The sequence below is a fragment of the Balaenoptera borealis genome (genome assembly GCF_965194805.1).
Source record: "Balaenoptera borealis genome assembly, chromosome: 2".
NCBI classification, from domain to species: domain Eukaryota; kingdom Metazoa; phylum Chordata; class Mammalia; order Artiodactyla; family Balaenopteridae; genus Balaenoptera; species Balaenoptera borealis.
In genome coordinates this window covers 157,763,520-157,777,035 of record NC_138867.1, presented here as the reverse complement: position 1 = coordinate 157,777,035, position 13,516 = coordinate 157,763,520, and the positions used below count along the sequence as shown (strand labels likewise).

At 37.6% G+C, this 13,516-nt stretch overlaps 1 protein-coding gene and 1 long non-coding RNA gene across 7 annotated transcripts in view; one reads left to right on the top strand and one right to left on the bottom strand.

Annotated features, from left to right (window-relative positions):
• Window positions 1-13,516, top strand: part of LOC309623865 — a 543,116-nt gene that overhangs the window by 429,259 nt on the left and 100,341 nt on the right. The gene's annotated exons all lie outside the window — the stretch shown is intronic.
• Window positions 1-13,516, bottom strand: part of CREBRF (CREB3 regulatory factor) — a 61,596-nt gene that overhangs the window by 5,672 nt on the left and 42,408 nt on the right. For 5 of the 6 annotated variants that reach the window (XM_082381105.1, XM_082381108.1, XM_082381109.1 and 2 more), the window contains one exon: window positions 5,969-6,091. In XM_082381105.1, the coding sequence (XP_082237231.1) occupies window positions 5,969-6,091 (123 nt within the window). Of the gene's footprint in view, window positions 1-5,968; window positions 6,092-9,441; window positions 11,323-13,516 lie in introns of those variants that run through there. The other variant, XM_082381110.1, reaches the window with a different exon arrangement.

Below are 13,516 nucleotides of genomic sequence, written 5' to 3'. Positions count from 1 at the left end.
CTGAAGAAAAGAATAATAGGCACACTTAGACACATATGAAGGTGAGGAGTAGGAAAATCTGAGGGTCAGGGGTGACTCTCAGCTAGACACTGGTCCCAGATGAGTGTTCTGCCGTTTGCTACTGCAGCCCAGAAAATAATTCTACCCACCATAATTAAAGCCTACAAGATTAGAAGGATCAAACCACCAGTCTCTTCCAACTGCTCCAACCTCACTACATCCCATGGATGGGCTTCACCCACATGACTGAAAATATATACCTGAAGCATGTTTTCATTCATTTTTATAATGACTATCAATTTTACGTTCCTTTTTCTTCATTTTAAAAAAAAGTGGATAAATAAGCAAACTTGGAAGAGAAGAAGGAAAGGTGGGAGACACTGCAGGTATGTTGATTTTTTCATCTTCCTCATCCTCTATAGCTGAGGTCAAAGATATTTGATATATTGATTTTACGTAACAGAGATGTACGTGTTTTAAATGTAATATAAAAATGAGCAATTAAAGGGGATGGAAGCAGAAAAATACTATGCAGTAATTGCTCATAAGAAGTTAAAAGATACTGTAAAAAACAGAGAACTGACACCACCTTAACCATGTGATCAAAATCAGCCTGACCAATAATGGGACAAACTGATACTGTTTCTTGACTGACATAATGAGAAGGATATATAACCTACAATGTATTCTTGCCAAGAACATTTAACTGTATCTAATCACAGTTCAGTAAGATCCCTAACAGATGAATTCAAATGTTGGGACATTTACCTGGATTTTTTATGGAAGAAAAAAAGCCTGGGAGACTGATCTAGATTAAAGGAGACAAAAAAAAAAAAAAAAAGACACAACTAAATGCAACTCATGATCCTTAATTGGATCAAAAACAAACAAAAAGGTTATAAAGGACATTACTGAGACAACTGGGGAAATTTAAATATGGACTCCATATAGATGTCATATCAATGGAAGTTATACCAGTATTGTGTCTAAGTAAGAAAGTGTCCTTGTTCTTGAGAAATACATGCTGAAGTAGTAGTTATGGATGAAGAATCATAAGTTTATAAGTTACCCACAAATATTTAGGGAAAAAAATGTACATAGAGGCAGAAATAAAGCAAATGCAGCAAAATATTAACAGCTGGTGAATCTAGCGGAATGACACGGAGGTGTTCACTGGACTATTTCTTTCTACTTTTCTTGTAGGATTGATATCTTAAATGAAAAGTTGAGAAAAAAATTAAGTATACATGTTATTAGCTAAAAAGTGAACCTGCAAGACAAAAATGTAGAGCTTGAAAATAATCAGAGGACACATACAAAATGAAACTATACTAATAATGGATCATACAGTGAATGACATGAAAGGCAAGAAAGCCATATGAACAGATCCTAACAGCTCTTTTGACAACAGAAATAAAACCAAACATACATCAATAAATAAAAATGAGCTGGGACTTCCTTGGTGACACAGTGGTTAAGAAGCCACCTGCCGGGCTTCCCTGGTGGTGCAGTGGTTGAGAATCCACCTGCCAATGCAGGGGACACGGGTTCGAGCCCTGGTCCGGGAAGATCCCACATGCTGCAGGGCAACTAAGCCCGTGCGCCGCAACTACTGAGCCTGCGCTCTAGAGCCCGCAAGCTACACCTACCAAGCCCGCGAGCCACAACTACTGAAGCCCACGGGCCCTAGAGCCCGTGCACCACAACTACTGAGCCCGAGCTCTAGAGCCTGCGAGCCACAACTACTGAGCCTGTGCACCACAACTACTGAAGCCCGTGAGCCTAGAGCCCGTGCTCCGCAGCAAGAGAAGCCACCGCAAATGGAGAAAGCCCGCACACAGCAATGAAGACCCAAAGCAGCCAAAAAAAAGATAAAATAAAAGTGAGCTAAACTCATCCATTAAAGAAAAACTCCTAGACTGACTAATAAAGAAAATCAAACTACAAGTTACATATAAAAATCTAGGAGTGAATTTTATGGTATGCAAATCGAAATTAAATTTAAATTTTAATCTAATTAAGATCTTTTAAAAAGAGATGTATCTCATATAAAGTAATTCAGAAAGACTGAAAATAAAAGGGAAGGCTACCAAGCAAACATAAATAATAAGAAAGCTACATTCATGAACTGTAAGATCAGACAAGATTGAATTCAGGGAAAAAGCTGTAAACAAGACAAAAGATGTGTACTTCTTGATGATAAAGACTATAATCCATAATGAAGGGGATGTAACGTACAGCATGGTGACTGTAGTTAACAATACTGTACTGCATATTTGAAAGTAGGTAGGAGAGAGGATCTTAAAAGGTCTCATCACAAGAAAAAAATATTTTGTAACTATGTATATTGATGGATGCTAACTGGACTTATTGTGGTGATCATTTTGCAATATATAGCAGTATCAAATCAGTACATTATACACCTGAAACTAATATAATGTTATGTCAATCACACCTCAAAAAAAATTAGAAACAAAATGAAAAAATTAACTCCTGAAATTAAAACAAATCTAAAAGGAATATAAGAGCCACAAATAAACACAACAGATAACGCATTTAAGAGAAACAGCAGTGAAAAGGGAAAGAATTTTAAAATAAGAAAGAAATTAAGAGATTTTTTTTTTTTAATTTGAGAAAAAGTGAATATACTTCAGAAAATACTGAAGATAGGCAAAGAAGATCCAACCCACAAATAGTAAGAGTCCCCAAAGAAGAAAACCAAAGCAAGGGAACAAATCAAATATTAAAAACATATGGACTTCCCTGGTGGCACAGTGGTTAAGAATCTGCCTGCCAATGCAGGGGACACGGGTTCGAGCCCTGGTCCGGGAAGATCCCACATGCCGCGGAGCAACTAAGCCCGTGCGCCACAACTACTGAGCCTGCACTCCAGAGCCCGCGAGCCACAACTCCTGAAGCCCAGGCGCCTAAAGCCTGTGCTCTGCAACAAGAGAAGCTACCGCGATGAGAAGCCCGCGCACCGCAACAAAGAGTAGCCCCCGCTCGCTGCAACTAGAGAAAGCCTGCGCACAGCAGCAAAGACCCAACGCAGCCAAAAATAAATCAATTAAAGAAATTTTAAAAATAAATAAATAAATAAAAATAAAATAAAAAGATCTGAAGCTACTTACTGAAAGAGCACAGAGTGTATATGAGAATATAAACCTAAAATGGCCAACTCCAAGACATGGTCTAGTAAAATTACTAGGATTTAAAGAAAAAGAAAAAAATCCTGTTGACATCTGGGCAAAAATAGCAAACGGCATAAGGGAAAAAATTAGGCAATTATTAGCTTTTCAACAGCAACACTTTATGCCAGAATAAAAATGGAGAAACATATTTAAAATACTCAAGGCAGGAAAATGTGAGTCAAGGATTGTATCTGGTAAAACTGACAATCAGGCACAAAGGGAAAACACAAACTTACCAATATATAAGACCTTTAAGTTAAAAAATAAAAAGGCAGGAAGAATTCTTTCTTACAACATTAAATTCCTCTCTCTACCTAACAAAGGAAGACAATGTAGAAATAAAATCTGTTTAAGGAAAAAAATTCAAATGTTTACGACGTAATATGGTAACATCAACAACTAATACTTACTAAGTATTATTGAGCATTTGTGTTCAGCACTATGCTAAGTGCTTTACACGCACTCTTTCCATTTAATCCACACAACTGTCCACATTTTATATTATAGATGAATAAAATTAGGTTGAGGGAAGTGAAGTTACTCCCCTAGGGTCCTCAGGTAGTAAGTGGCAGGGCCAGGACTTGAATCTAGAACTGATTTCAAATATTCTGATTTTAACCATTATGCTAAATGAGCTTTTGTTTTTTGAAAACATATCTTAATTTTTGCACATGCAGTGGGTATTGCTAGAGCCACAGAGAAACCACTAGCATTTTGTATGTAAAAAGATAGGAAACAAGGCATGCGGAACCTAAAGTACCTTAAGATAAAGAAAATGTTTTAAGAATGAAGATAAATGCTCAAAAGAATCAAATGTTACACAGAATGTCAAGAAAAATAAATTCTCAAGTAAGTCTACTGGATGAGGCAATTAGTGGGCCACTTGGGAACTATACAGTTCAGAAACTATCTAGAGATGAGTGTCAGATGACAGGGCCAAGTGATGATACATGGGTATAGTGCAAGCACTTGCAACTAGGAGAACTTACTTCTAGCTCCTAGTCCTGCCACTCGCTGGCTGTAGGACTTGTGGCAAGTTACTTAATACCTTGTTGGGCTTCCAATTCCTCATCTGTAAAACCAGGATAATAATACCTCCTTCACAGAACTGTGGAAGTAAATCACTAAACAACCTGAGTAGACAGATCCTGGATCATAGTAAGTACTATATAAATGCCAGCTGTTTATCCCTTCCTAGACAAAGGAATTCTTTTTTCTCATCTCTTAATCTCTCTTTTAGATCTTCTCCTTTGGCCTTTAAACATGAAAGTTGTCAAATTTCATGAAATTGTTGGGTTAAAATCTATATGCATTGCTAATTTTACTAATGATTCCAAATTGCCCTACAGAAACACTAGTATATTTTACATTCAGTATGAACACAACGCTGACAAGAGAAATTAATAAGTCATTTCAAAAACCATAAGAAACTTACTAAGTGCATGGAAGCATTAAATGTGTATTTATTTTCAATTAAAGAAAATGCAATGATTTGGGTAGCAGATTTGGTATACAGGAGCATTTCTGTGTAAGTAAAAATAAAATATTCTTGCTCTCTCTACTGCATCTAAGCATCTTGATTTCTTCATAGCAGTTACCACAATGTTATTATTATTATTTTTGGTTTTCTATTCTTTGCTTTCCATTTTTAGACTACAAGCATCTAAGAAGAGTAGTAACCAAGTCTCTACTTAACCCCTGTATCCCCCAACACCTGGCAACATAGTAGGCATTGAAAAAATTTTGTGGAATGAATGAATTTATAATAAGTGGAAGTCAGAAAAACTGTCTTAACAAATTCTAAGATATTTACAATTAAAAAATTTTTTTAAAGTATAGTGTTTGGCACTCTAAAATTCAGGTAAATAACTAATTAATGATTGAAAAGTAAGCTCTAATTCTTTTAAGTGACCTGATTCAATATACAGTCAGCATCCTGGGGAAAAATGAACTGGAAGAAAATTCTCAGGTAAGTGAAATCTACTACTCTACGCAACGACTATGTAAGAACCAGTTTTTAAGAGACAGTCCTAGAATAAAAACTGTTAAACAAAGAACATATAATATAGCTGAAACAATTTTATGATGCTTCAGGGTTTTCACGGCTTGTGTTATGCTGTAATGCCCTTGGGATGCTACTGATCATAGGGTGATTTGCTCCTATGGCAGCCAAGCTCCTGGGGCCTCTAGGGTTTGCATGTCTTTGTCTACATTAGCTACCTCTACCCTCCCTGTCAGGTATCACTCTGCCTGACTTCTGGATGCCTGCCTCTCTCTTCCTCCCCATGTGGTATAATCTGTTCAGGGATGGAAAACCAGATAATCAAGTCTGTTAGAATCCTGTGAAAGAGTAAAACAAATAGGTAAGAACCTCTATTGAAGTATATACCGCAGGCTTGACAAGGTCAGGGATCTTCATTTTCCCCACAGAAGGTTAAAGTTGCTAAAAGTTTACCTTTCCTAAGTGTTAAAATAGTTCAGTGATGAAGTCTAAATAATAAATTGGGGGGCAGCGCAACGCTCACCTGCCCACTTGTAAGCCTAGTAAGCGTCCTAATAAATCATTTCTTGTCTATCAATCAATCAATCAATCGTGGTAACCAGGAGAACATGTTTATGAATGCTAACTCTCAAAAGACAAATCTTCTCATAAAGGGAGGTAACTACAATGAGAGCACTTGAGTTTTTCCTTAAAAGAATTTTGAATATTCCCTTGAATCATATACCTTACACTGTACGTTATTATTTGTTATTAGTTTATCCAGTATTCTTCTTACCAAGAGTATCTTTAATGAGGATTTCAAGCTTCTGTCCCATGTTGGGTCCTCTCTCCTCTCTTGGATTCTGTACTCGGTTTACAATCTCTTGCTTGATGGAGTTGATTACAAACAATAAATTATCTGTAAGATAGAACAGGACAGTTGGAGCATGTCATTAACATGGAAGAATTTACTTTTAATTATGTAATAACAGATACTCAATTAAAAATGAAGAACAGGCCTTCCCTGGTGGCGCAGTGGTTAAGAATCTGCCTGCCAATGCAGGGGACACGGGTTCGAGCCCTGGTCTGGGAAGATCCCACATGCCGCGGAGCAGCTGAGCCCGTGAGCCACAATTACTGAGCCTGTGCGTCTAGAGCCTGTGCTCCGCAACAAGAGAGGCCGCGATAGTGAGAGGCCCGCGCACCGCGATGAAGAGTGGCCCCCACTTGCCACAACTAGAGAAAGCCCTCGCACAGAAATGAAGACCCAACACAGCCATAAAAAAAAAAAAAAAAAAAGACTGCCTGTTAAAAAAATAAAAAAATAAAAATTGTTGATGATTTAAAAAAAAAAAAAAAGAAGAACATATAAGAAAACATTAAGCAGTGATGGTTGTAAGCTTTCTTATCCAAAGAGACTAATAATCAAATGATGTGCCACTTCTGATAACAGATTGTAGACATGTATCAGTGTCTACTATCTTGTAAGCAATTTGCCCTACATGTCTTCACAGCTATGACAGTGCCTGGTATACTGACTCATAGGGTCTTAGTAAATGTTTATTAAATAAATCGAACAAAGCCCTTCAAAGACAAAGCTTTAAAAACAAATTTCCCGGGCTTCTCCAGTGGCGCAGTGGTTAAGAATCCTCCTGCCAATGCAGGGGACATGGGTTCGAGCCCTGGTCCGGGAAGATCCCACATGCCGTGGAGCAACTAAGCCCATGCGCCGCAACTACTGAGCCTGCGCTCTACAGCCCACGTGCCTAGAGCCCACGCTCCACAACAAGAGAAGCCACCACAATGAGAAACCTGCGCACCGCAAACGAAGTGTAGCCCCCCTCACCGCAACTAGAGAAAGCCCGTGCACAGCAACAAAGACCCAACGCAGCCAAAAATAAAATAAATAAAATAAATAAATTAAAAAAACAACAACAACAAATTTCCCCACCTTAAGAAGCTTTAAAAAAAAAAGAGCAAAGTTAACCAAAAGTAAATAAGGAGGGAAATAATAAAGAGCAGAAATCAATAAAACAGAACACAAACACACAACAGAGAAAGTTAACAAAGCCAAAAGCTGGTTCTTTGAAAAATATCAACAAACTTGATACCCACTCCCACCCTCATCCCCATCCCCAGCTAGACTGCTTGATCACCTCCACCTAGAATGAAAAAGGGGTTATCACTTCAGAATACAGCCATTAAAAAGGATAATAAGAAAATGCTATGCTAACAAATTCAAAAACTTGGATGAAATGGACAAATTTATTGAAAATACCACTTAACAAGAAGAAATGGAAAATCTGAACAGCTCATTTCTAATAAAGGAATTGAATTTATCAAAAAGTATTCCCCAAAGAAAACACAGAGGGCTTTAATGGAAAATTCTATCAAATGCACAATGAAGAAATAAAATTAATTTCATCAAACTTTCAAAAAAAAGAAAGAAAGATCATGGCTGAATTCATTCTCTAAGGCTAGTATCCTCAAATACCAAAACCGGACAAAGACATTACAAAAAAAGAAAATCACAGACTAATATCCCTCTTGAATATAAATATAAAAATCCTTGACAAAATATTAACAACAGAATCCAACTTAAAATATCAGAATAGAATCTTACAAAATATTTTCAATAGACTCTAATATAAAAAGGAAAATACATCATAACCAAATAGAGTTTATTCCAAGAATGCAAGGTTGGTTTAATAAAAAATTAGTTAATATAATTCACCATATTAACAGGGGAATATGTGATACATTACCAGAATAAAGGAGAACAATGTGATTGTTCCAATAAATGCAAAAAAAAAAAAAAAAAGGAAAGAAAATGACAGTATTCAATATCTATTCATGATAAATGAAACTAGGAAAAGAAGGAAACTTACTCAAAATAATAGAGAGCATCTCATCTACAAAAAAGCCTACAGCTAATATCAACTTAAAGGTCAAAGTTTCCCCTGCAAACAAGGCAGTCACCACTTCTATTCAAATGTCTTAGACATTGCAACAAGGCAAGAAAAAGATTTAAAAGGCATAAAGATCAAAAGGGAATAAATAAAGCTATTTCTATTTGCAGATGATGACTGCTTAAATAGAAAATTCCAGGGCATCTACTGGAGTATCTACTACTGGAACTAATAAATTTAGCAAGAAAATAAGGTATAAGAGTAATACACAAAAATTCATTTTATATACTACCAAGAAAGAATTTGAAATTTCAAAAATGAGTCCATTTACAACAGCACCAAAAATATAAAATACTTAGAAATAAATCTAACAGAAGATGTTCAAGCACTCTACATTGAAAACTATAAAACAAGTCAGAGAGATATTAAAGAAGACCTAACTAGATGGAAAGAGAAACCAGGTTCATGGATAGGAAGCCTCCATTTTGTTACGATGATAATTCTCTCCAAATTGATCTACAGATTCAAAGCAATTCCAATCAAAATTTCAAGAAACTTTTTTTGTAAAAAGTGATAAACTGATTCCAAAATTTATATGGTCATGCAAAGGACCTAGAATAGCCAAAACAACTTTGAAAGAACAATATGAGAAGACTAACAAGGACTAACACTGCCTGACTTTCACAGTCTACTATACAACTACAGTAAGACCTGCATATTCACATAAAGATAGACAAATAGATCAATGGAACAGAATACAGGGTCCAGAAGTAGACCCATACATATAGGATCAACTGATCTGATAAAGGTGCAAAAACAATTCAATGGGGAAAGGAAAGTTCTTTCAATGACTGGTGCTTGATCAACTGGATATTCATAGGGGGAAAAAAATTCAACTCTTAGCCTACACCATACATAAAAATTAACCTGAAAAAGATCTCATAAACTTAACTGTAAAACCTAAAACTATATAAATCCTAGGAGAAAATATACAAGAAAATACAATTTTTGGAGTTGGCAAAGTTTCTAATTAGAACACACAAAAATATAAAATATAAAAGGAAAGACTGGGCTTCCCTGGTGGCACAGTGGTTGAGAATCTGCCTGCCAATGCAGGGGACACGGGTTCGAGCCCTGGTCTGGGAAGATCCCACATGCCACGGAGCAACCGGGCCCGTGAGCCACAATTACTGAGCCTGCGCGTCTGGAGCCTGTGCTCCGCAACAAGAGAGGCCACGATAGTGAGAGGCCCGTGCACCGCGATGAAGAGTGGCCCCCGCTTGCTGCAACTAGAGAAAGCCCTCGCACAGAAACGAAGACCCAACACAGCCATAAATAAATAAATAAATAAATTTAAAAAAAAAAAGGAAAGACTGACAAATTGGACTTCAACAAAATTGAACATTTTTGCTCTTTGGAAGATGTCAGTGAGAAAACAAAAAGGAAATCCAAAGACTAGTATAAAATATTTTCAATACATATATCAGACAAAGAGCCTGTATCTAGAATAAAGAACTTTTAGACGACAAAATTTTTAAATGGCAAAATATTTTAATAGACACTTCACATATACACACAAAGTGTATGAATAGCCAGTAAGTACAGTAAAGATGTTCAACATCATTAATCAAAGAAATACAAATTAAGACCACAATGAGATACTGCCACATACCACCCATTAGGTTGGTTAAAAGTAAGAAGATTGACCTTGCCAAGCGTTGGCAAGGATATGGACCAACTAGAACCCTCATACACTGTTTTTGAGAATGTAAAATGGTACAGCTACTTGGAAAACAGTTTGGCGGTTTCCTATACAGTTACTCGTAGGTATTTAACCAAGAGAGATTAAAATATATGTCCACCCAAACACTTGTACAGAAATAATCACAGCAGCTCTGTTACAGCAAAAGCAAACAACCCAAGTATCCATCAATAGGTGAATGGATAAAGAAACTGCAATATATCTAACACAATGGAATACTACTCAGCAATGAAAAGGATTTAACTATTGATATAGATGACGTGGAGAAATTTTAAAATAATTATTCACAGTGAAAGTAGCCAGGCAAAAAAAGAGAATGTATGGTAGGATTCCATTAATATAAAATTTTGAAAATGTAAACTAATCTACAGTGACAGAAAGCAGATCGGGGCTACTAAGGGATAGGAATGGAGGGAGGGTTAGCTTACAAAGGGGCACTATGAAACTTTTGGAGGTGATCAAAGTGTTCATTATCTTGATTGGTTTCACATGTATATACATATGTCCAAACTAACCGAATAATACTCTTTAAATATGTAGAGTTACTGTACTTCAATTATACCTCAATAAAGTTGCAGGGGGGAACACATCTCCAATTTCAACACACAGGATTCCTATGGTCTGAAATAAATCTCTACTACTTCAGACACTGATTTGAAATCAGTGACGTGTTATTCCTAACCTTGTAACACTTAGAAGAGACCAATCTAGACTAATATTGAAGAGGGAAGTCAGAAATAACTGGGGGTGGGGGGCTGGGGAGGCAGTTTAAAACTACATGCAGGGACAATATATATAAAACGTGTCACTAAACAAGGAAAGCACAGCTGACTCCCTAAATCACATGAAACAAGAAATTTATGCTTCTTCTCAAATAACTGAGAGAGAACACCATTTACTCAAATATAAGTAAGGACATTTACATGCAGGCTGGACTTCTGAGAAGCAATGAGGTTCCCCCATCTTCAACAGGTAAAGTAAATCAGGTCACTTTTAAAAAGAAAGAAAAAAAAAAAAACCCACTGTAAAATCAAAACTGAAACAGAGCAGAACAGCTCTTCTCAACCTGGGCAGTGTCCATGCCAGGCCAGTGTGGGGAGGGAGGGCAGAGGTGAAGGGTTATAACAACATCAAAAACTTCTGGGTGAGGAAGCGGAGGCATCTGGCTCAGAAAGTGAGGCCAAACCTTAAATCTCTAACAGATCCCTCCTGTTTTGATTCCATGTTCATCCAAGAATCTTCCAGTTTTAATTTTCTCATGTAGCTTGCTTAGGTATAAAATATGTCAATCAGGATGAACGTCAATCCTCTTAGTAGCTTTACTTTTCATTCTGAGTCAAGAAATCTACATTTGACTCACGGAGCAGCTTCTTGCGAGCTTTGGTAGAAGGAATCAATAGGAGGAGGAGGTTCGGTAGGATAGGATGGGATGAGTAGCACAGTCCTGGGCCCTGAAGCTAGTCCTTGGAACGGTGCTAGCTGATGACAAATTTAAAAGGATAAGGACAACAGAGTACATTTTTCATAAAGCTAACTTTACTCTGAAATTATGCCTGTCTCAATTTTCTAATGCTAAAATATTCTTCCTTGTATGAAATGACAGCAATTGTAGATGATGTTCCTTTTAATGTCCTCATGTGGCAAAATATAAAGTTGGCAACACTATGGTTCCCAAGTCCCAAAATCTTTTTCTGATGTCACCGATTTGTAAATCACAAATTCTAGAAACCATTGGGTCAATAGATAGGTAACGGATAAAAGTGTTCCACAAAGCAGTCACAGAGTGACTCCCAGAAATTTAGAGGAATCAAGGGCACCATTCCCTTGAGAGATGTATCAGAAACTCCGGGAAGAACTTTCAAACTACATGTGGCAAACTACACAGGAGCATCTCATTGCTTCTGAGATGTCTTCTAAACCAATAGTCGAAGCCGCTCTTCCCCAGACTGGAGAAGAGAAGCTAGTAAGACAGAAGTGGAAGAGAAATAAATGAATGAGAAGATCCTTTTCCTCCATGCTAATTGAGAAGAAAATGCTACCTCTTAAAGACAGGCCTTCAAATGTAAAACAGATAGCTAGTGGGAAGCAGCCACATAGCACAGGGAGATCGGCTCGGTACTTTGTGACCACCTAGAGGGGTGGGATAGGGAGGGTGGGAGGGAGACGCAAGAGGGAGGAGGAGATATGGGGATGTGTGTATGTGTATAGCTGATTCACTTTGTTGTAAAGCAGAAACTGACACACCATTGTGAAGCAATTATACTCCAATAAAGATGTTAAAAAAATAAATAAATAAAAAACAAAGACAGGCCTTTTCCTACATGAAAATATCTAGAGGCTTTAAGCTAGCTTTGGAAACAAGAAACATTTAAGGCCATCAAAAACTCAATTTGAGATAGAACAACACATTCAGAAATACACATATTCCTGGCCCTTACCAATTCCCCAATTGTTCCACACCCCAGAATATATTTACATCACAGACAGAGCAGCATGTGTGCGTGCGCATGCATGTACATACATACAAATGCAAAAATACATGGCCACACAGATGTACATCATTATGGATAAATTTATTAACTGAACAACACACAGATATATGCCTACATGTGTCCAGAGAAAAAGAGACCAGAAGGCTCCCAGGAGCCCACCACATTTCCCTGCAGTGTGAGTCAGCTGGGTTCTAAAATGAAGTATGAATGTCCATGACATTGCAATCAAATATATACTCACAGAGCTCAAGGTCAAAATGCTTCAATAAGCAAGAACGAATAATAGGAAAATGCGCAGATCTCCATTCCAACAAACCAACTATTGTTTTACCTAATTCATCTACCTTGATTAGAATTCCTGTGTGGTCATTAATAAATAAAACCATCAGTTCCTTTCACAAGCTGTAAGCATCACAGTTGGAAATCCTCTTTCTGTCCTCACAAATGGAAACAAGATAACCAAGATAAAGGATTAAGAAAAAACTCCACAACATTTATTGAGCACTTATGTGCCAGACATCATGCTGGACTTAAGAAAACCTCTGGAAACAAATAATAATTGATCATTTAGCCACTGTTCCACTTTCAGATACAATTTAGCCCAAGAGCAACACAGTGAAGAGGACAATTTTAGAAACAATGGAACATATGAGCTCTTATGCTACCAGGCTTAAGGAAGTGTAACAGAGCAAGGGGGAAAGAAGGGGTGGTTCTTATTAAGAAGATCTTCTTATTAAGAGATCTTCTTATTAAGAAGATCAAAGGCAGAGCTTTCCAACCCACTAGTTCGCTGTAGAAGGGTTCCAGGTGTATGATCGTCTCAGCACAAAAGGGCCTCCTCCCATCAGAAGCCTACTCTGTTATACTCCAGGATGCCTTAGAGATGATAGTTTTCTGCATGTGCCATGATGTGAAAGATTGGGAAGCACTGATCTAAACCAACGGTTCCCAAATATGTACTAGGATGGTTGCATAAGAGTAATCTGGGGTAGGGGCTTCCCGGTGGCGCAGTGGTTAAGAATCCGCCTGCCAATGCAGGGGACACGGGTTCGAGCCCTGGTCTGGGAAGATCCCACATGCCGTGGAGCAACTAAGCCCGTGCGCCACAAATAGTGAGCCTGTGGGCTAGAGCCCGTGAGTCACAACTACTGTGCCTGTATGCTACAGCTACTGAAGCCTGC